We start from the raw sequence: 21637 nt of genomic DNA, 5'->3' as shown, positions 1-21637 counted from the left end.
ATGTTAACTCGAACCAAGTCTTGAGTATTGTTTTAGCTCGTCTGAACACATTAGTTAAGATGGAGAAAATGATTTAATCAGTACCATCAGCTACAGCATAAAGTAAACAAGTAAGAGGGTCTAGTCGGGATCTCCCGACTAGGGGATACCCTGAACCCTCTTCTTCCAACATCAAATGCATATATATTCTATTTTAGAAGCTATATGTCAAGTTTGGTGACTCTAGCTCTTATTATTTACCAAAATGGCCCAAAAACAGGATATCGATATAGATTTTTATCGATTGCTTGGAAACGGAGTTTTCGATTATCGGAAACAAACTCGATATGCGCGTGAACTAGGAGCATGTACATCTAATTTCAAGTCTCCAGCTCATACATACGGACGGACGGACGGACATACGGACGGACGGACGGACAGACAGACGGGCGTGGCTAGATTGACTCGGCTATTGGTGCTGATCAAGAATGTATATACTTTATGGGGTCGGAGAAGCTTCCTTCTGCCTGTTACATACATTTGGATTTTGCACAAATACAATATACCCTTATACCCATTTTTAATGGGTTCAGGGTATAAAAATTCCACTTCCCTACCCCTGTTTCCTAGGAGCATTCGCCCTTATCAGACCTCCAGCATAAACATGCGACCACTGTCAAGGTCTGTCCACTTGTGATAACTTGACTGAAACTTTGGGGCATTACTCGACTCTTATAAATTGTGTTTCCAATTCCATTTCGTTGCTCTCATACGATATGTACTTGCTCGCAGTAACTAACGCTTTCCGGTCTTATCGCTTATCTAATTCAACTTGAACAACTAAAGAGTCCGACTTTATTTAGTCGCCGTTCGTTGGCCAGCCCAAATGCGTTGCCCCCGGACTCATAAGCATTTCGGTTCGGGAATTTTAGGATCTTTCGTATAGTGCGGGTCTTACGGCCAGCGAAATGGTTGTTACGTGTGAGTTCAGCTTCGATAATAACAGACATGGCACCTTCTACGCCGGGCAGCTTGTGAGCGGCTGCGTAACCCTTAAATCGGATAAAATCAAGGAGGTTCAAGGTACTATATCCCATATATATAATTGATGCGACCAGAGTTGTGAGTGTCGAGTTTTACGCATTGGGAATTTAAATGCCTGCAAATTTTTGGCATTATAAATACTCCGGCGATAATGATAGCTGATAGACTAAATGAATATATATATATAAATGTTACTGACGACATTGATTCCAATCATATTCTTTTTATACCCTGAACCCATTAAAAATGGGTATAAGGGTATATTGTATTTGTCCAAAATCCAAATGTATGTAACACGCAGAAGGAAGCATCTCCGACCCCATAAAGTATATATATTCTTGATCAGCACCAATAGCCGAGTCGATCTAGCCATGTCCGTCTGCCTGTCCGTCGGTCCGTCCGTATGTACGAACGCAAGGATCTCAGAGCCTATAAGAGCTAGAGACTTAAAATTTTAGATGTAGATGCTCCCAGTTCCCGCGCAGATCGAGTTTGTTTCCGATAATCGATAACTTACTCCGTTTTTAAGCAATCGATAAAAATCGATATCGATATCCTGTTTTTGGGCAATTTTGGTAAATAATAAGAGCTAGAGTCACCAAACTTGACATATAGCTTCTAAAATAGAATATATATGCATTTGATGTTGGAAGAAGAGGGTTCAGGGTATCCCCTAGTCGGGAGCTCCCGACTAGAACCTCTTACTTGTTTTTGTTTTATTTTTGTGGAATGCGAAGAGTCGAGCGATAAGAGTTGTATATAAATAAGCATGAGGTATTAAATTAAAATTGCCTTGGAGAAATATACGTTAAGTACAATTGTAGAACTCTATTATAAAATTTGGCTAACGTTAACGTTAGATATCGTGTTGAAAGTCTTTCCCGATTAACTTTTAAGCCCAACTAAAAAAAATTTCGAAATGCTTATCAGAATTCATATTTAATTGGGGCTATTAACCAATTAGAGCGCCTTTAAATAAGTCAATTTATTATGGCGGAACGGGGAGAAGACAAATTATCTAGCCCGTGTTTGGCTTTGCGGGCGGCTTATCACCTGCCTGTTCGCAGGGTTTATATCATTGCATTATATCATATATCATATTTATCTTCTTGACAGCTGCGCTTGTTAAAGTCGTGGGCTACTCTATAACCAAATGGAGCGAAAGACGTCTGGCAACAACAAAACTATTCGCCGGTCGAGAGGAATATCTAGCATCACAGACATATCTCGTAGGCTCGGAGCAATGTAAGTATTAGATTTAAAAGTCGGTTCTATTATAAACCGATTTTGTAAGAATCCATCAAAAGTTGTTCTAAAATATTTCAAGTGGATTTCGTTCATTTAACATACATGCTTATCAATTTTTAATGTAGAAATCAGTTTGCACATAATTAAATAAAAACAATTTAAAAAATTAGTAAATAAAATAAATTTTCCACCCTTGTGGCCGGCAATTCACCACTTTTCAACAAAAGAAAAGGAAATACAGCATCACTTTTAGCAGTGTTGATCATTAATCAATTAGTCAGTCAATCAGTCAATAAGTCAATTGTTTAATTAGTCAATTAATCAATCAGTTAATCGGTCGGTCAGTCATTCATTCAGTCAGTCGGTCTATCAGTCCAACAGTCAGTCAATCAATCAGTCAGTCAATCAGCCAATCAGGCAGTCAATCAATCAGTCAGTCTGTCAGTCAATCAGTTAGTCTGCCAATTACTTCATCAATCAGTCAGTCAGGCAGTCAATCATTCAAAGCCGTATTTACATCTACCTCTTCACCCTTCTAGCCAATGACAGACACATTATACAGGCGGGTGTGCACAACTATAATTTTGCCTGCCAGCTGCCGTATCAGTGTCCCTCATCGTTTGAGGGTCGCTATGGCTGCGTGCGCTATATAGTCAAGATATTGCTGATCCGGCCCTGGAAATATAATCAGGCCTATACGCATGGCATTACTGTGCTGAAAATGTTGGATCTGAACTGTGAAACGCCACAGCTGAGGGTGAGTTTTCACTGTTATAAAAGTCTCTAATAAAACTGTTTTATTTCGCTCTCTCACTCCTCAGTTACCAGCGCACAGTGAGAACTACAGGACCTTCTGCTGCGGTCCCTGCAAAACAGCGCCGATCAAAATGGAACTGCATCTGCCTCAGGCGGGCTATGTGCCCGGCCAGCGTATACCTGTCACCGTGCTGCTGATCAACAATAGCAATGTTGCCGTCTCTGAGGTGCGTCTCTCGCTGGTCATGCTGGTCCGTTACTTTAGTGTTACGCCGGAGCACTCTCGCGTGGATCGCATTGTGATTGGCAAGGCCAAAGGTGACTCCGTGCTGCGACGCAGCACGCGTTCCCTGACCCTGGACATGGTGGTGCCCAGCACGCCGCCAACCTGTCTCGATGTGTGCAAACTAATACAAATTGCCTATCAGCTAGAGGTGGAGGCGCTGATTAAGAGCCTGCGGGAACATCAGATGATCACCATGCCCATAACCATAGGCACCTGGCCGCTGGGCAACAGCTCATCCGCCTCGGATGTGGTGCAGCAGCAGCCACCCAGGCGCAGCGAACGCTACGAGTCGCCGGCGGATGAGCTGCCCGTGGTTACAGCGCTGGCAAACCAGCTCAACTCTCCAGATATAGGTAAGCTCTTCCAGAACATCCGCCAATCAGCATATCTTCTGATAGCATTACTTCTTTCGAAAGGTCTGCCCACGTTCGAGGAGTCAAAGCACACGCTGCACGGCAACATTAACGAGGAGGAGCTTTATGCGTTCGGAGTCAACGAATTTGCGCCCTTATATCCGGTTTACAGCATTCCAAGTCCTGTACCCGTTCTTTCGGCCAACAGTCGGAATATTGGATTCATCAACCAAAGTTTTGAAAAGTAAGCTTTGCTGGCACTTGGGTGGGGGCTGTTAAATAAGCTCGAGAATTTTGATTTGCATATAAATATTTACTAAGAATTGTTGAAATATATTTGCGTTTGTAGTACAGATTGATGCTTGGGGTTGAAAATTTGCTAACTTATATATCACTTGTATAGAAATGTTTCAGCAAAAGTTGACTTACTTTTTGGGTGGATGAAAAATTTGACAGCTTGTGTAGAACAGTTTATGTGGGAAGGTGCAAGTTAAACAGTTAGTATACAACAGTTTATATTAAGAGTAGTTGTTCCCACTATTTGAATACCAGTTTTTTTAAAATAGCTGACAATGTTGTAAAGGATAGCAAACTATTATAATTTAACGAAGGATTGTGAAAATGCTAGTCTATGATTTCAACTGTGTTGTTCACGTATAAAAGTATTTTTTTGTAACGCTTGAACTAAGGGTTGTTATATGGTTGTAAAACTAGCTTTTGCAAGGATAATAAAAGTAGAACAGTTTGATTTTAGCACATTATTTATAAATATAAAAGTATTAATGCTCTCGTATAACAGTCTGTTATATCAGTTGAAATTGTGCGAATTTAGATATATTTCGCCTGTATAACAGTTTATATAAGAGTATGATAATTTGCGTATAAGATTTTGATTATAGCAAAGAAAATATGCAATTTTCGAATTTGTTATACTGGAAGGGGCACTGCTTGCTCTTCAACGTCTTGTACCAAAACTCGCTGTTAAGCCTGTTAAATGGATTCCACAGCTATGCACTGCTTGGTTAAAATAAACGAATTAAAGAAATATTTTTAAGCGCTTAACATATCTTTTAGTTTTGGCTGTAAAAGCAGCTAAATTGTAATCTTTTTTTGTTTCTATATCTAAAGCGTTGCTCTTGTTTTATTCTATTAATTTCTTTAATGCTTGCCGCCTACTCCTAAATGTCTGTACAAGCTACGAGTATTATCTATTGGCTTACATAGTTACGATAACGAGCACGCCGCTTGCGGCGTTGGCTTTAATCTGCCCAGACTACTTTGATATTATCAACATGGGTTAGCATAAAAGTCTCGACTAAGCCCCAGCCACGTACTAACTATAGTGTGCGGATGGAAACAGAACCACAAGCCCAACCCCAGTCCCGACCCGTCTCTACACAATTCCTGCATAAACTAAATACCAACTCGCAACATGTTTAGTTTTTATTGTCACCTCAACTACGGGCTGGATTTATACTCAGTTGGGACGCGGTTTAATTGTCTCTGCTCGCTCCTCCAATTTGATTGTTGAGAGGGGAATGTTATTTTTTTTTTTTTTTTTTATGGTGTTGTTTTCTGTATGCTGCGGTCAGAGGCAGCCGCAATGCTGTTGCCTCAAACTTAAATGCAAAACGAAATCTAAAATGTTGCACGAGTTTTGTGAATTTTAAAAAAGTTATAATCAGCTTGCTGGGATCAGAATTGCGAGCTTTTAATTGACAGTTGTTTATGTTGATATCGAAATTTAGACAAAGTCAAATGCTTCATTTAACTAATGCAAATATACACAGCGAACGTAAGATAACTACAGTAAGGGGTTGTATAACTTACAAGCTGGGCTTGGCAAAATTGGTTAAATGAGGAAGATATGGTACTTCGTGTTTTAGAACAGGGTATCTATTAGGCGAGTTCTATAATTGTCAGTTAGGTAAATATAAAATTTGCTCAGGAAAATAAATCTGGAAAGTCTTGGTAAATATATATAACAGTTGTTCTAAGGGTCTATGAATGTTAATGCTTATTAAGGGGTATCTCTGGGTCGAGCATTACGCAACGAAACATTTTCGTTTGATCGATAGATAACTTGTTCAATTATCTTAAGGTGATTGGGCACATTACAGGGTATCTACAAGTTGATCATAAATCATCATTCAAATTTAATTTGTTAGTCGTAAGCAAATTTGTTATATTAATAGAAATGCTGTAAAAAAATGTAATGCATTTTGTATATGCTGCAGGGTAGCTATAGTTTACTTACTTACTGCCAATTAAATTAAATTTGAAGCATCTTCAACATAACCAAGCTGGGTGTCGAGTGCGTGTGGCAAGTCTGGCAAGTTCTAGGGATGCATTGGCCCAACACCTGCAATCCCGTTAAAAGCAACGTTGCCCTATTTTGTTAGCGCCTAAAATCAGCTGGCCAAATATGCAGCCGTAATGGGAATGTACTCGTAGGCATTATGCGATTTTCAACGGAGCATACCCTGCACTTTCCTACACACAGAGAGGAGAACACAAATCGGACTCGAATTTTCAAGCGCCGTGCATGTAAATGGCTAAAGTGATGGGAATTTGGCGGTAATTGGTATTTGGTATTGGCGTTTCAGCTTTCAAAACTGGATAAACAGAAAGGGGGTTGCCATGAGGCTTGTTGCACTTGTAGTGCCACTTGCTACAAGCGCTGCAGTTGAGGGGCTTGTTGCAAGCTTCAGTAGAAACAATGTAATGATATCCAGCTAGAGGGCTTGTTATTTGGGGCTTACCACTACAAGAGCATTGCCTGTAAACGGGGGTGCTGGGTGGCATTATATGAGTTAGGTTTAACTAAAAATAAACCAAGTAAATAAATAGTAAGGGTGAAATGCTCGAGACAAGCGAGCTTGGGTAGAGAAACCTCTCTGCAACAAGGACGAGGCCTTGCTGTAATATACATATTTATCCTTAATAATCCGATAGCTGCGATATCTTAGTTGTGATATCTAAAATATAAATATGCAGATGATCTGAAAATATACTTGTATTAAAAAGAAATATGAAATAACTGAGAAGAGGTAAAGTTATACTAAAGGTAATCTAGATAATCTTAGATGTTAGTGATATTATTTTGCATTTGATTAGGGCTAAGGATATCTAACTTCTATGTATTTATAAAAATTTACAATGTGGAGTGGTCAATATATTTTCATGTCGATATATATATATATATATATATATATATATATATATATATATATATATATATATATATATATATATATATATATATATATATACTACACATTGTCGAGAATAAAAGCGGGAGGCATGATATATCTTTACATCTACATATATATAGAGTCGCAAACTATCCATTTTTTCGCCCATGCGCAATTTTAAACATATTTAGAATTAATAATAAAAACAATTTTAATGATATAATAATAAAATGAAATAAAACAACACAAAATAAACAAAAATGTTTGTCCATACAAGAACCTACTTTTCGACCGATCGTTTCTATAGCAGCTATATAATATGTAGTAGACCGATCCGTCTGGCAGCGATATATTTACTGCCAGCAACAGAAAGACGAACCTATGCAAAGTTTCAAGATGACAGCTTGTAAACAAAAGAACAGGCAGATGGACTGTCGGACTATATCGATACAGCTATTAATGCAGGTCTAGAATATTTACACACTTTATGGAGTCGGAGATGTATCCTTCTATACGTTCCATTTCGTGATAAAATTATAATACCCTATAAGAGGGTATACAAATGATTATTTTATTAACTATAATTATTTAAAATAAACTAAACATCTACATCAAATTTTATTCTATGCTCACGAATCTAATGCCCACCTGAGTGAATTTCGTCTCTTCCGGGCTGTCACATAGCAGGAAATGTTTTCATCATACTCAACACGTAGGAATGCTATAGGGTATTTTATAAATAGTCGATATTATTTTTAGATTTCTTCTAAAAATGCGAATCGTTTAGCTACACATTCTATAAATATTTGCCTGGTCCACGTTTAATCACTGGGCTGGATTTATATCTAATTTAAATTTATGTGGTTCTGGCTACAGATTTATTTATGTCTGCTCTCAAGTGTAGGCAATTGATTAGCATACTTAAATTGCTTTTATTTTTCACTGATTTTAGATGGACTCCCCGCACATACACATATGCTCGAAAGTCAGCTCACATGTGCTTGATAAACATGTTCAGGTTGACATGCAGCAACAACAAGGGCGACAACAAGAGCAACAACAACGATAAAAAAGTGTTAAATGTGTTTTACATATTCGATTTGTTACCGAAACGCAGCTTTGCCCCACGTTTATCCGTCTACTTTGCACCTTAGCGCCGCAAAGCGCGCTACAAAATATTTTACTTCTTTTTATCTGGCCGGAAATTCACACGTGCTTATGTGGGTGTGAGCGTCCATGTCTGTGTGAACGCGCTGCGGCTTTCACGGCTGTACGGCTGAGTCCTGCTTGAGTCCTTGTTGCTGGTATTTGCGCATTGTGCTTGCGGCTCAAGCGCGTGTGGCAACAATCACAAGTGAATTTGCTGCCAGAAACGAATTTCAGCGACTGCTCTTGACTGAGTGTGTGTGTGTATGAATGTGTGCGTGTGTGTAAGTGTGTGTGCTTGTGTGCATATCGAGCAATAACGATGAGTGGGCACTTGATGTTAGTGCAGCTGTTTTGACTGGCAAAGAGCTTGACGTGTCTACAAGTCAAAGCCATTATCGATAAGGATTTCACAGGCATCGCTTTGAATGTTTTCATTGCCATTTTGCCAATCAAATCGAAAAACAAAAAATTTTCTTGTCTAAGTAGCTTCAATGGAAGTGCCCAATTGGTATGGTCTGTCCTACTATATCAACGTCACGCTAAGGTCTCATTAATTTGTAATCATACCAAAAAACAAACCACACTTCATCTCATTATGAACCCCTTTTAAAAACAGTTTCTAACTACAAACAAAAAAAATCCTTTTTTTCTTTTAACTTTTGTAATGGCAAAAAGTTGTCACGCGCGCGTAATTCCGAGCTCCATTGTCACATCCCCCAAAATGGAAAACAAATGTTAGTTTGCCCAAGGAACTAGACTTGTAGATACCCTATACGCGAGTGCCGCGCTTACAATATACTTCCATTAGAATATACCGCTAATAAGATAGGCCTGCCACCAATAATTATAGCCTGAACCCATTAAAAATGGGTATAAGGGTATATTGTATTTGTGCAAAATCCAAATGTATGTAACAGGCAGAAGGAAGCATCTCCGACTCCATAAAGTATATATATTCTCGATCAGCATCAATAGCCGAGTCGATCTAGCCATGTCCGTCTGGCTGTCCGTCCGTCCGTCCGTATGTATGAACGCAAGGATCTCAGAACCTATAAGAGCTAGAGACTTGAAATTTTAGATGTAGATGCTCCTAGTTCCCGCGCAGATCGAGTTTGTTTCCGATAATAGATAATTTACTCCGTTTCCAAGCAATCGATAAAAATCGATATCCTGTTTTTTGGGCATTTTTGGTAAATAATAAGAGCTAGAGTCACCAAACTTGACATATAGCTTCTAAAATAGAATATATATATGCATTTGATGTTGGAAGAAGAGGGTTCAGGGTATTCCCTAGTCGGGAGCTCCCGAATAGAACCTCTTACCTGTTTTTAGATTAGAATATTTAGCTGAGAGCGCACGACTTAAAAATATCCTGTAAGCTTGTGCAAGGCAACAAACTTATAATTATAATCAGTTGAAACTAATTAAGTATATTCTAGTCAACAAGTATCGACTTGGAGATACCCTGTACTCATGTCTGATACCCATTGACAAGAACAATTGCCGCTTCTTCGTATCTCTCACCATAGATAAAAATTACTCGAATAACTCGAAATCTTAGCCGCGAGCACTCGAAGAGAACTTACCCAATCCACTCACTCAATAAAAAGAAAAGAAATTGTTCTGCTTATTAATTCACGACCAGGAGATATCCTGTACCTTACGTAAAACACGCTTTAACACATAGCTTCCCGACTATTTACATGGCACGACTCTTATTTAAAATAGTACAGGGTATACCAGCGAGCATCAGCAAAATGCACCAGAAACATTGCAGCTTGCAAGGGTTAAGTCAAGTGGGCAAAAACAAAAGTGTTGGTCTAACAACAAGCGAGGCGCTTTTCGTGTGAAAATTTTAAGCTACTTTGCAGAGCCGAAAATGCTGGCTGAATAAGCGCTAAAAGGCAAGCCAAGTAAAGGCTACATATCCCAAGCCAGCAGAGTTGGCGGATACGTGGCGCTAGGGCGTGGCAGGCTCTATTCAATTATGTGCAGGTAGCACATAGCCAGCCAAAAAGTCTGACACTTCGTCGAACTCGATGCGGAGGTCAAAGCTTATGGCAGACACAAAATCAATGCAGTTGCCCCAACACCAAAGCCAACATATAGGTGTGTCACGATGTTAGCGGGGTAAAATTTCATAAATCAAAGTGGCGCTGGATGCACGTGCAACGACTCAAGCAACAACCGCGCCAGTTTTTGGGTGCACAGACAGCAACAAGGGGCAGTTGCCCCCTAAACACTGATTCAACTTCTACACACGCCACAGTAATTGCTTTATGCTGTGAGGCGTGACGCGGTCAACAACGCAACGTGAGCAAAACATTTTTGATATTACACACTCTACACACACACCAACTCAGCCCCACACACACACGCTTTTATCTTTATATAGACATATTCTGTTGGCTAACATGAAAAAGTTAAAAAGTTTTATGATATTTTAGTTATTTGATGCGTTCGCCTGCTGGAGTCTTGCTGCCCAACTCCAAGCACAAGCCAAAAACATATTCTACGTAAAATATATGTTGCTTACAGTGCATTGATTTTGTAAATGGATAGCAGCCCAGGAGGCAAGGCTGCCTTTTTTATTGCACGGCAGATATCCTATCAAAAGGTGCACTTGCCTTTCAGCTAAAGTGTGTAAAATGTTCTGTGTGTGTTCTTTATAACTATTTCTCTGTACCTACTTTATGTATTGGGGACTTTTATTTTATTCATATTATATAAAATAATTTGAAAATGTTTGGCCACATTTAATGGAACAGCATGTGCAAAAAATCTAAAAAAAAAGTTTATTATATTTGTAAACCCTAAATCCATGGAAAATGGGTAAAAGGGTAACATGTTTTTGTGCAAATGTATGTAAAAGGCAGAGAGAAACCTCTGACCCCATATAGTATATATATTCTTTATATATCAGCATCAAAAGCCGAGTCTATCTAACCATGTCCAACCATCCTAATGTATGAACGTAAGGATATCCGAACCTGTAAGAGCCAGATACTTGAAGTTGTAAACGTAGGTACTACGAGTGTCCGCGCAGTACAAATTTCTTTCCGATAATCTGCAACTTTCTTTGTTTCTAACTAATTGATAAAAAAAAGTAAGAGTTACCAAACTTGACATTTAATCATGTTCAAGAATAGTATATATAGATCAGGGATATAGGTCCGCCCATCTAAAACTACACCATTCTGCTTGCCGATATGAAGTTCGAAATCGACATAGCTCCGCCGTTGATCATGTTTAAGTTTTATATTCAATACTGTGCTCGCAGTGGATTGTTTTTGATTAGTCAGATAGTTTGCATATAAAAAATTTATCCATATTAATATTTTTATACCCAGAACCCATTAAAAATGGGTATAAGGGTATATTGTATTTGTGCAAAATCCAAATGTATCTAACAGGCAGAAGGAAGCATCTCCGACCCCATAAAGTATATATATTCTTGATTAGCACCAATAGCCGAGTCGATCTAGCCATGTCCGTCTGTCTGTCCGTTCGTCCGTCCGTCCGTCCGTCCGTCCGTCCGTCTATCCGTCCGTCCGTATGTATGAACGAAAGGATCTCAGAACCTATAAGAGCTAGAGACTTGAAATTTTAGATGTAGGTGCTCCTAGCTCTCGCGCAGATCGAGTTTGTTTCCGATAATCGATAACTTACTCCGTTTCCAAGCAATCGATAAAAATCGATATCGATATCCTGTTCTTTGGGCAATTTTGGTAAATAGTAAGAGCTAGAGTCACTAAACTTGACATATAGCTTCTAAATTAGAATATATATATGCATTTGATGTTGGAAGAAGAGGGTTCAGGGTATCCCCTAGTCGGGAGCTTCCAACTAGAACCTCTTACTTGTTTTGTAATGTTATTTTAGTTCCTTTTTTTATCACTAGTACTTAATTGTTGGTGTGGCTGATGAGTAGAGGCTTAGAAATTAGTGAGGTCTGTCGCGAGTTCGACCCCTACCGGGGAAAGTATTATTATTTTTTTTTTTTTGCTGGTGTGGCTGTTGATTAGAGTCGACAGCAAGTAATACGGCCAGTTGCGAGTTCGAGCCCTGCCAAGGGAACTTATTTTTATTAATTTATTTGTTGTTGGAATAAGAGGGTCCAGGGTATCCCCTAGTCGGGAGCTCCCAACTAGAGCCTCTTACTTGTTATTTATGTTATCGTTATTATTATTAAAATTATTATATATTTTAAAATTAAACCTATAATTCCAATTTCATCTTGAGTATTGCTAAAAAATTTTGATTTAATTCTGTCTATTAACTGTGACATAAATTTGATAACCAATTTAGTTTTAACTTTTTTGATTATTATTTAATAGTTTGGCTTATTAATTTTGCAGCCTACTGTCTGTGTACGTGTATTTAGATATGTATAAATATACATTTTTTATGTTGCCATGACGTATTTTCAAAACTATTCACGTGTGTACACACACTCGCACTTACACCCACACCCACCTGCCGTAAATTGTTGCTAACATTGCAAATTGAAAAGTCATGAAACCCGGGGTCAAAACTGAAACACCTAAAATATTTACAGCACAAATTTCATAGACAACACTAATAAATTATAACGCTGGCGGCAATAAAAAATATATCAGAAAATAAACACAAAATACGTGTATTTTATAAGCCAACTACATTTTTAGTGCTGCATCAACACAAATGCAGACACAAATGCAAATATATATATATATAAAGTGCAGCACAAAGATACATACAGAGACTCACATGCACACACACAGCCACACCCACATACTCACAGAGGCAAAGCTAATAAGTAATTTCTTTGAGCATTTTCGCCACAGGCACGCTTCGGGCAACATTCCCTCGGCGCAACCTGTGTGAATTATATTTCATGACAGATTTATGGTAAAAAGCGTATATATATATATAAAACAAGTAAGAGGTTATTATGAACCCTCTTCTTCCAACATCAAATGAATATATATATTCTATTTTAGAAGCTATATGTCAAGTTTGGTGACTCAAGCTCTTATTATTTACCAAAATTGCCAAAAAAAAAACAGGATATCTATATAGATTTTTATCGATTGCTTGGAAACGGAGTAAGTTATCGATTATCGGAAACAAACTCGACCTGCGCGGGAGCTAGGAGCATCTACATCTAAAATTCCAAGTCTCTAGCTCTTATAGGTTCTGAGATCCTTGCGTTCATACATACGGACGGACGGACAGACGGACGGACGGACGGACGGACAGACGGACGGACGGACGGACGGACAGACGGACGGACGGACAGACAGACGGACATGGCTAGATTGACTCGGCTATTGGTGCTGATCAAGAATATAAATACTTTATGGGGTCTGAGACAGTTCCTTCTGCCTGTTACATACATTTGGATTTTGCACAAATACAATATACCCTTATACCCATTTTTAATGTGTTCAGGGTATAAAAAGTAGAATATATAAACCATTGACGATGTGCTAAGACTGATGATATCAAGCAGGTGGCGAAAGTTTATTGCCCATACGAGTCTGGCAATATGGCCGCATGTGAGCTGGGATTGCAAAAAAAGAAATGCCAAAGAAAAAATTTTTTTATAAAAATACGAGCTGAGAGAACAATATGCGAAGCTGTCGCTCTAATTAATGGACGACTTTGCTCACACAGACAACAGCACAAAGAAAATTTTACTAATTAAGAACAAAAAATAAAGCAAGTAAGAACGTTGCAGACGGTTGTTGTTGACTGCGCAATACACTGTTCAAAAGCTTAAAGCAGGTGACTACCGACTGGAGACTCTTGGACAGTAACAAACAACGAGTTCCTGTCAAACTAGAATATAAGAATATGTTCGTTATGTGGCCAGAATATTGACAGATCGACTTTGAGAGAAGGTTGTAAGCAGACCAACTGTTGATGTTGACTGTTGTTTAGAAACTATACACGATATGTACATATATAAACATTAGATTTACAGCAAGCGCACACAACCAATATATTCCTTTTGACGTTGTGAATAGCGTATACGAACTGCAACAGCACCAACTCCATCCACTGTGGCACAACTGCAACTTCTTTGGCTGCATATATAGACTATCTATGTATATGTATACATTGTATATATAAGTATTTGTTCAGCGTGGCCATTTCTTGTGATTATTTCTAACAAGTTGGGCGCCGTGTTGTAGCAGCCATATAAATTGCTCGCGGACTGCAAGTAATTGTCTCTGGTTCGTTGCTTTGCATATGGATTTGGATTTTGGATTTGTGTACTTGGTTTCGGCTTTGACGCCGCTCAACATCATTAAATGTACATAATGGAATTGCTGTGATTTGTTTCGCCAGCTCTAGATTTATTATCTCACTCGGCATTTTCCAGCCGAAAAAATCGGCTTTATGTTACGCTTGCCTGATGACTGAGTGCAGCCAGAAGAGAGCGAGTGCGAGTGGACGACAGGATATGAACAGGAGATGGCAGCTCTTCCCCATTTGCTCCATAAGCATTACAATGACAATCAAAGTCGCTTACACAAGGACATTTGTGAGAATTTATGGCGCTACGAAAGCGGCAATTGCTAAACTTTACGCATTTAATTTGTGCAAAATTTGCTTTTGACTCGAAATTGAATTAACCTGATGAAAACTTTGCTATCCAGGCAGATGTTCTCACATATGCCTTCGCTTTGGTTTCAGTTCTGTAATATCCTGCTCAGAATGTAATTTTACTATGCAAGCGAATGAGCTCTTCATTAGGTTCCCATTTACACTTTCGATCTATTTTCGAAATTTTTAAATCTTACGAACTCATTTTTAATTATTATTTTCAACTCACATTCAACTAACCAGGTACAAATTTTACTTTGATAAACGCTTTGCAAAAGCTCAAGTATCCCACCGCAATTTTATTTCAACAAATTTCAATTAAACGCCATACTAACTATTTTCTTATCTAGTTATTTTCATTTGTGATATCGTGTTTAAATTTGTTTTAGAAGCACACAAACATTTACAAACCAAAGTACATTTGTTGTACAAGTTTTGATGTTGTGGCTTTCGTCATTTGCATTTCAAGTTTTTCCCTCGGCAAAGTTTTTAGAGAAGTTTTGCAGTCGTCACATATGCTTGAGATGATTGCAGGACTTCATTTTAATAAAATATGTTAGCTCGGACTTGAGTAATGGCTGCAATAGTTAAAATTAATTGCTTGCAAAACTATACAAAGTCCTTGCCATGCCTTACTTCTGATCCTTGCCGCTTATACCTGCTGCATTTCCCATGCCTGGCAAAGGTGAACAGTTTCTGTTGTTATCAAATAAATTAAATGTTGACCATGACAAAAAGCTGTCACACAACACATTAAGTTTCCGGCTGAGTTGTGCAAATTGGTGCGATAATATCGCATGGCTTTGACACTGAGCATTTGTGTCTGTCACATATTGAATGATATATTTAAGCATACTTTTGTAAATTATAGAGGTGGAAGACGTTTAAAAGTGGAATCTCAGTCGATATATTTAAACATAACTTTTTTAAATTATAGAGGTGGGCGGCATTTAAAGCGGGATGATGTATACAAAAGTTAGTCCCAGCAAAGTGTTTATTCACTCTATTATTTAATGGTATTTAACTCAAATAAAAAATCATATGTCAATTCGTTTATATATTTCAATTCAGCGTAAATTAAAAAATATGTCTCTTAATAATCATAATCCCTAGCATGTTGTTGTTGATTTCTCTTTCACATATGACACTTTACATTTTAAGCCTAAAAGCATTTAATTTTTAATGCGTATTGTTTTAATTTTTTTTTTTTTTTTCATTTTGTGTATGTGTGATTCATCACATTTGCAAATGTGGTTAATGTTAAAGCAATTGTAAATATGTTTAATTTTTTATGCGTGCAGGAAAACAATGGCAATCACTGTTTGGATAGGGAGGTCATCATTAATTATTTATTAGTCAAGAGTGCAGAATATGAAAGCACTGAAATAAAGTTGAATGTGCAAATTGTTTAATTAAAGCCAATATAGTACAAGTGTACATATATATTTAAATATATCGATCAGCCTGTCAACAGCTTCGCTCTTAACTGTGCTCTATAAAACTGATGCCAATCAACAGCAAAATTAAGACTCAAATATAAATGTCGGTCAATTTATGTTTTGGCCATTGTTTTGGCTTGGCAAATTAGCCACATTTGATAGCATTTGCGTGCTGCAAGGGCGGGCAGGGCGTTGGTTTGGTTTGACTGCACCTAATTCTTGCTACGTGCCGGAATCTATAATTATTGCTCGGCTAATTCGTGTAATAAAATGGCTTTGTTGATAATGTCAAATATTTTTTGGCCATTGTTGCATCACAATAGATTGACATTTGGGATTTGTTGCCCACGGTTGTGGCAGAACTTTTGGCAATCAGAATTTGGTATATTGTGGTTCGTTCGTTTGTTTGGGTAACTAATTCGGTCATAAATAAAATTAACAAGAGCTTTAAAAATAAAGTCTATAAGTCTTTATTTAGCTCTAGTTTGTTCAAATCAAAAATGAAAACCAATTTTGTTTTGATCCATATTTTTCCTATATATATATATATACATATATATATACATATATATATACATATATATATACATATATATCTTTATTTACCAATTTCTAAACAAATTTTGTTGTTTAAATTGAATTGTTGAAATTGAATTTTTCAAGAATAAATTCAACTTGTTATATCCATTGAATTGAATGTTTGTCAGTTTATTAAATATTTGTCTGCATTTATCAGTTATTAGATGGGCTAAAAAGAGCAGACTTAAACGGTGCCATCCACTCGACCTACCTAACAGGGTTCTTTAAGGCATATCTCCTCGATAAAATATATTATATAATAAATAATCCGCAGAATAAAAACAAGTAAGAGGTTCTAGTCGGGAGCTTCCGACCAGGGGATACCCTGAACCCTCTTCTTCCAACATCAAATATATATAAATATATACATATATTCTATTTTAGATTATATTATTATATGTCAAGTTTGGTGACTCTAGCTCTTATTATTTACCAAAATTGCCCAAAAACAGGATATCGATATAGATTTTTATCGATTGCTTGAAAACGGAGTAAGTTATCGATTTTCGGAAACAAACTCGATCTGCGCGGGAGCTAGGAGCATCTACATCTAAAATTTCATCTCTAGCTCTTATAGGTTCTGAGATCCTTGCGTTCATACAGACAGACAGACGGACATGGCTAGATCGACTCGGCTATTGATGCTGATCAAGAATATATATACTTTATGGGATCGGAGAAGCTTCCTTCTGCCTGTTACATACATTTATATTTTGCACAAATACAATATACCCTTGTACCCATTTTTAATGGGTTCAGGGTATAATAAAACTTTTCGCCTTATAGCGTTATACACCTTTGACTTATTCATAGTAAGTCTTGTTAAATATTTTCCCCCGTATATAATTAGCTTAGGCTGCCATATTAGGTAATAGAGATCGTGTTAACAATAAAATATTTATACAATTCTGTCTTTCACAACACTAAAACTTGGTTTCCATTGTTTCAGCCAAAATTGATAATCACTTTAGTATGCTCTCAAATCGATATGCTTTTGATAGGCTGTTCAATTTTCGAATTGTTCAACTACTATGTGCACTGCTTGTCAGAAATTAGAATTTTGATACATTTTTTATATAGAAGAAGCCTCTACATAAAAGTGGTCGCTAACATTAAGGTTTGGTTGTTGTTAAACACAAGTTCTATCTGCCTGATTATATTTAACACCTAATTTAAGCTTTGTTTTTGATTGCGTTGGTTAGAAACAGAAATCAATTTCAATGCCTTTGCTCATAAATAGCTCATTGCAAGGTCATTAGCCTGGCTGGCCACTTAGGCACACTCAGAGCTAATAATATATCTTCAAGTTGGTTGGCTCGTTGATCTAATGCGTGTAATTCATTAGCCGAAATTAGAGTTCAATTGAAAGGTTCAAGGTCTGCGGCCGCTGGGGCAAAGAGCAAACGTTGCCATTGCCATTGAACAGAAATATAGCACTTCATTAATGTGCCCCCCCTCTCTAGGATCTACCCCCCTCATTGGAATATTATAATAATAATGTGGTCGTTTGCTTTGACTGGCTCAAGGGCTGGAGTTGTTAAATGGGTCCTTAATAGGCACAACATTTGGGGCAATGTTTTCGCAGCACACATACACACATTTGCCTCATGTCCTGTCAGCGAGTCCTTTGCCAGGAGCTGTTTTTGTGTGTGGCGCCTGCTGATGGTTCATAATTGCGTTACATCTTTTGTGTGCCGCATTTTGCCGTATGCTCTTACGAAAATCAAATGAAAATGAAAAAAATATATATGTGGATATACACAACTGTATAATATAAATTAACCACATATATAATTCATGATGTGTCTGCAATGGTTTTTATTTTATTTTCGTATAACTCACATAAATTTAAGCTGAATTTTTTATGTTATAAATTTTCATTCTTCTCCTTTAACCAGCTGTGTGTCGGCAATTTCAGTGAGGCTAATTACAAATTGAGAAATTTCAGTGCATATATTAATAAATGCAATCAGACGATAATCGATCATAAATTAATGAGAAAGATATTTAAATGGTTAAATGGTATTAAAATAATTGCTTAATTATATTTTATTTGCGGCTTGTTTAAAATGTTTAAAATAACAGCTGACAACTGAAAAAGCATTTGATGGTGCTTGGTAAAAACTAAATTTATTTATTAGAATATCTGACTATTTTCGAAACCTTAGCTTAAAATCATAATAAACATGATGTCAAGTTGAGAGTTTGAAAAATTATTTATATAAAATAACACAACAAACGATAAAGCAAAATTCAATATTGTGAGACGTTGTAAATGCCAAATCTGTTAAAATATGTTTGAATATAAAAGTACCTCAGCAGCCTCCCAGGAGTTGAAAGATCAACTTTATAATATACGTACGAGTCCTCCTGCTATGTATCACGATGATCTGAGTCCGGGGTATGATAGCTTATCCTCGGTACATCCCGCTAAAGTGCATTCTAAAGTGAATGTCGCATATCATGCTAAAGTTGTACAAGATCATGAGAGACACAAAAAGCCAAAGCCCAGGATGTCCGATGCGTTGCGAGGCAAAAATGTTCCCCTGTATCAACAAGATGTCTACCCAAAGGCTTTCGATTTTGAACAAACTGATAAGCTGGAAAGAAAACTTAGCCTCACCATTAACCGGAGTGAAAAGAACACCAAACGCGCCAGCTACATAAAAAGTGTTGAGTGGGACCAAGAGTCATGGGTGCTCTATGATAGGGTGTTTAACGATCAGTTCGACATTAGCCAACATCCAAGCTATACGATCAAGAACGTTGCCTAGTAAGTGGCCAAATAGCAGACCCATTTATAGTTACATAATTATACAGTTTTGAATATCCTCTGGCAGTAATCTGGAGTGCGAAGTGGTCTATATGGAGGCTAGGGAGAAGTATAATGCACACTTCCGCCGTGAAATGGAAAGCTTTATTGCCTCGAAGCGCACCGCCGGCGATCAGTTTTTCACCAGAAGGTAGTTAGCATATGTCCTGTGTTTTTTTTAGCAGTGTATTTATAATCTCCATTATTTTTGCAAGACTTTTATCCTATACATCACTTTGGCCACCGCTGCATACAAAAGCTGAACTGAACATATTTATAAAGAAGTTTTTTCAACTGACGCCGGCGCAGAAAAAACGTTTACATTTTTTAATGACAACCGATTTTACGACAATTTAGTACAAGAAAATTTACAACATTTAATTGCAGGCGTAAATGTGTTAGTTAAATATCACAGAGGAATTTACTAACATAAGTATATTTGCAATAAAATATCAAGGAAAAAGTGAGGTTTTTAGTAATAATTTTAGTTTTAAAGTTTTAAAGATCAATTTATTGTTTAAATCTACAAAAAAAAAAAATAAAAGCAATATGCAACTATGTTGATGTACGTGCACCCTACAGCTAAGTTCTGATTGTATTATATACATTTGATGTTATCTAAATTGGTTCCTTTACTTATATTTATTCATTTAATATAAATATATCATTAGTCGTTGGTCAAAGCATTTTAATGGCCCCTTCGTAATTAAACTACCGTACACCTCTCCTGTACGCCCTATCCTTAAATACTGTTCCTATATTTATTCAATTACAATTATAATTCAAATATCCTGGATTGTATTGAATGTGTTCAGGAGCGATTTCTGCTTTTTGCCTTACGAGGCTTAAACTGGGACACCAATATTCGGTTTCCATCATACTCAAACTGGCCTTTCCTTTTTAATCTTCCGTCGTTAAGCAACCGTAAAATAATCCACTTTGTTGACTTTCTACATAAGTTGATTGTTGGCGACACCGCTTCTTCTTTATTATTAGGGCGTCTTCAGCTCTTTACTCTGTCTAACTACTGCCAGGAATTATCGCCTCTTATTATTACTATGTAAATATTACAACAGATTGTAGCACGTATTCTCCACAGAACTAGATTCTCTCCTGCTTTCAGAATACTGAATCATCACCGACCATTCTTAACAATTAGTAGGGGCATACACTTCTAATTATAATAATTTTTTTAATTATAATAATAAAATTATTTATTTCAAAGCGTATATATTCCTGATAGCCCTAACAACAATTTGCACCAATACAGTAAATCCTTTATTATTCTAGGTCATTAGTTAATTCGTATGCAAAATGAATTAAATTACGCAGATTAAATATTTGCTTTATACATGTGTATATATTTGAGTAGTTTCTATTGTTTTCACTTGTTTAGTCAATCATGAAAAAATCCAAACCATGCATAAAGTAAATTGTGCTTTATTGTTGTGAAAATATTTATTCACCGTTTTTTATAGTCTTTTTAAAGTGTTTTTTTTTTTCTGTTTCATTTAACACGCAGATGCGTGTGTAGCCTGTCGGTTAACAGGAAGTATGCCATTTGTCAAATAATATTTTATAACTGGTTTTTATATTTTTGGCAACAGCCTGCAAACGACCTTGTTAGACACATGTATATGCGTGTGTACATATAAAATGCTTGTTATTGTGCTCTCACTCGTGACAATTTATAGTTATTTTAGTTTATTTTTATATATATTGATTGGTTTCTATTATTATTTACCTGCTCATAAATATCTATTTTGTTTGAAATAGCATTTAATTGCATTACTTCGGCCAACTGCCATTTATTTAAAAATATTTAAGTTTAAGGGCAAACTATCTGACCTAGCAGAAAGCAATATCTAAATATTTTCAATAATTTTGGCTGGAATTTTCTATATAAATATAGATTTAGTGCAAAAAAAAACTGTGTGCATTGGGATAGCAGAAACAATTTCTTAATTTTCTTAATATAATTTATTACGAAATTTTCATTTGTGTTTTGTAAGAAGTTTTTATATAAATGTATAAGCTTATTGACTGATTCCCACGCCATTCCTTTTAAATTGACAATACCTTTTATTGAACTTTTTTACTCCGATTTTCTCTTATATATTCATATAGGTGAGAAACAATGGCAAATAAATCCCATGAAGTTCTAAGCAGCCGCCGTCAATACTCAACACATTTCGTTCCAAGTT

General features: G+C 36.8%; 2 protein-coding genes and 1 long non-coding RNA gene across 4 annotated transcripts; 2 read left to right on the top strand and 1 right to left on the bottom strand.

The window, feature by feature from the left end:
- The first annotated feature begins 865 nt into the window (after positions 1-865).
- LOC115761374 (arrestin domain-containing protein 17) lies at positions 866-4713 on the top strand. Of its 2 annotated transcripts, XM_030703126.1 has the most exons (5): positions 866-1062; positions 2140-2268; positions 2811-3028; positions 3093-3666; positions 3730-4713. In XM_030703126.1, the coding sequence occupies exons 1-5, from the start codon at positions 948-950 to the stop codon at positions 3912-3914; spliced, it is 1221 nt and encodes a 406-aa protein (XP_030558986.1). In that variant the 5' UTR covers positions 866-947; the 3' UTR covers positions 3915-4713. The 2 variants fall into 2 exon arrangements, with proteins under 2 accessions (XP_030558986.1, XP_030558985.1); XM_030703125.1 differs by having other exon boundaries at positions 3093-4713.
- On the bottom strand, positions 3965-5308 carry LOC115761375. The gene is made up of 3 exons (XR_004017734.1): positions 5120-5308; positions 4096-4122; positions 3965-4027 (listed from the first exon to the last, which is right to left on the bottom strand). It is a non-coding gene; the product is annotated as an uncharacterized LOC115761375 (long non-coding RNA).
- A 13537-nt stretch (positions 5309-18845) lies between these two features.
- On the top strand, positions 18846-19891 carry LOC115761450. Its single transcript, XM_030703217.1, has 3 exons — positions 18846-19394; positions 19462-19584; positions 19649-19891. Exons 1-3 carry the CDS (start codon positions 18916-18918, stop codon positions 19788-19790), a joined length of 744 nt encoding a protein of 247 aa, XP_030559077.1. The 5' UTR covers positions 18846-18915; the 3' UTR covers positions 19791-19891.
- Positions 19892-21637: the final 1746 nt, after the last annotated feature.

The sequence above is a fragment of the Drosophila novamexicana genome, unplaced genomic scaffold, assembly GCF_003285875.2.
Source record: "Drosophila novamexicana strain 15010-1031.04,08,12 unplaced genomic scaffold, DnovRS2.1 tig00000485-arrow-pilon, whole genome shotgun sequence".
Classification (NCBI taxonomy): Eukaryota; Metazoa; Arthropoda; class Insecta; order Diptera; family Drosophilidae; genus Drosophila; species Drosophila novamexicana.
Note: the sequence above shows the minus strand (reverse complement) of the source record. Positions and strands in the feature narration are given on the sequence as shown.

Bases quoted from the DNA above. Each gene is read 5' to 3' on its own strand.
- LOC115761374 (XM_030703125.1), top strand. From the start codon at position 948: ATGGTTGTTACGTGTGAGTTCAGCTTCGATAATAACAGACATGGCACC. The intron at 2,269-2,810 runs GTAAGTATTAGA...TCACCCTTCTAG, and splicing joins TCTCGTAGGCTCGGAGCAAT to CCAATGACAGACACATTATA. The intron at 3,029-3,092 runs GTGAGTTTTCAC...CTCACTCCTCAG, and splicing joins GTGAAACGCCACAGCTGAGG to TTACCAGCGCACAGTGAGAA.
- LOC115761450 (XM_030703217.1), top strand. From the start codon at position 18,916: ATGTTTGAATATAAAAGTACCTCAGCAGCCTCCCAGGAGTTGAAAGAT. The intron at 19,395-19,461 runs GTAAGTGGCCAA...ATCCTCTGGCAG, and splicing joins ACGATCAAGAACGTTGCCTA to TAATCTGGAGTGCGAAGTGG. The intron at 19,585-19,648 runs GTAGTTAGCATA...TATTTTTGCAAG, and splicing joins GATCAGTTTTTCACCAGAAG to ACTTTTATCCTATACATCAC.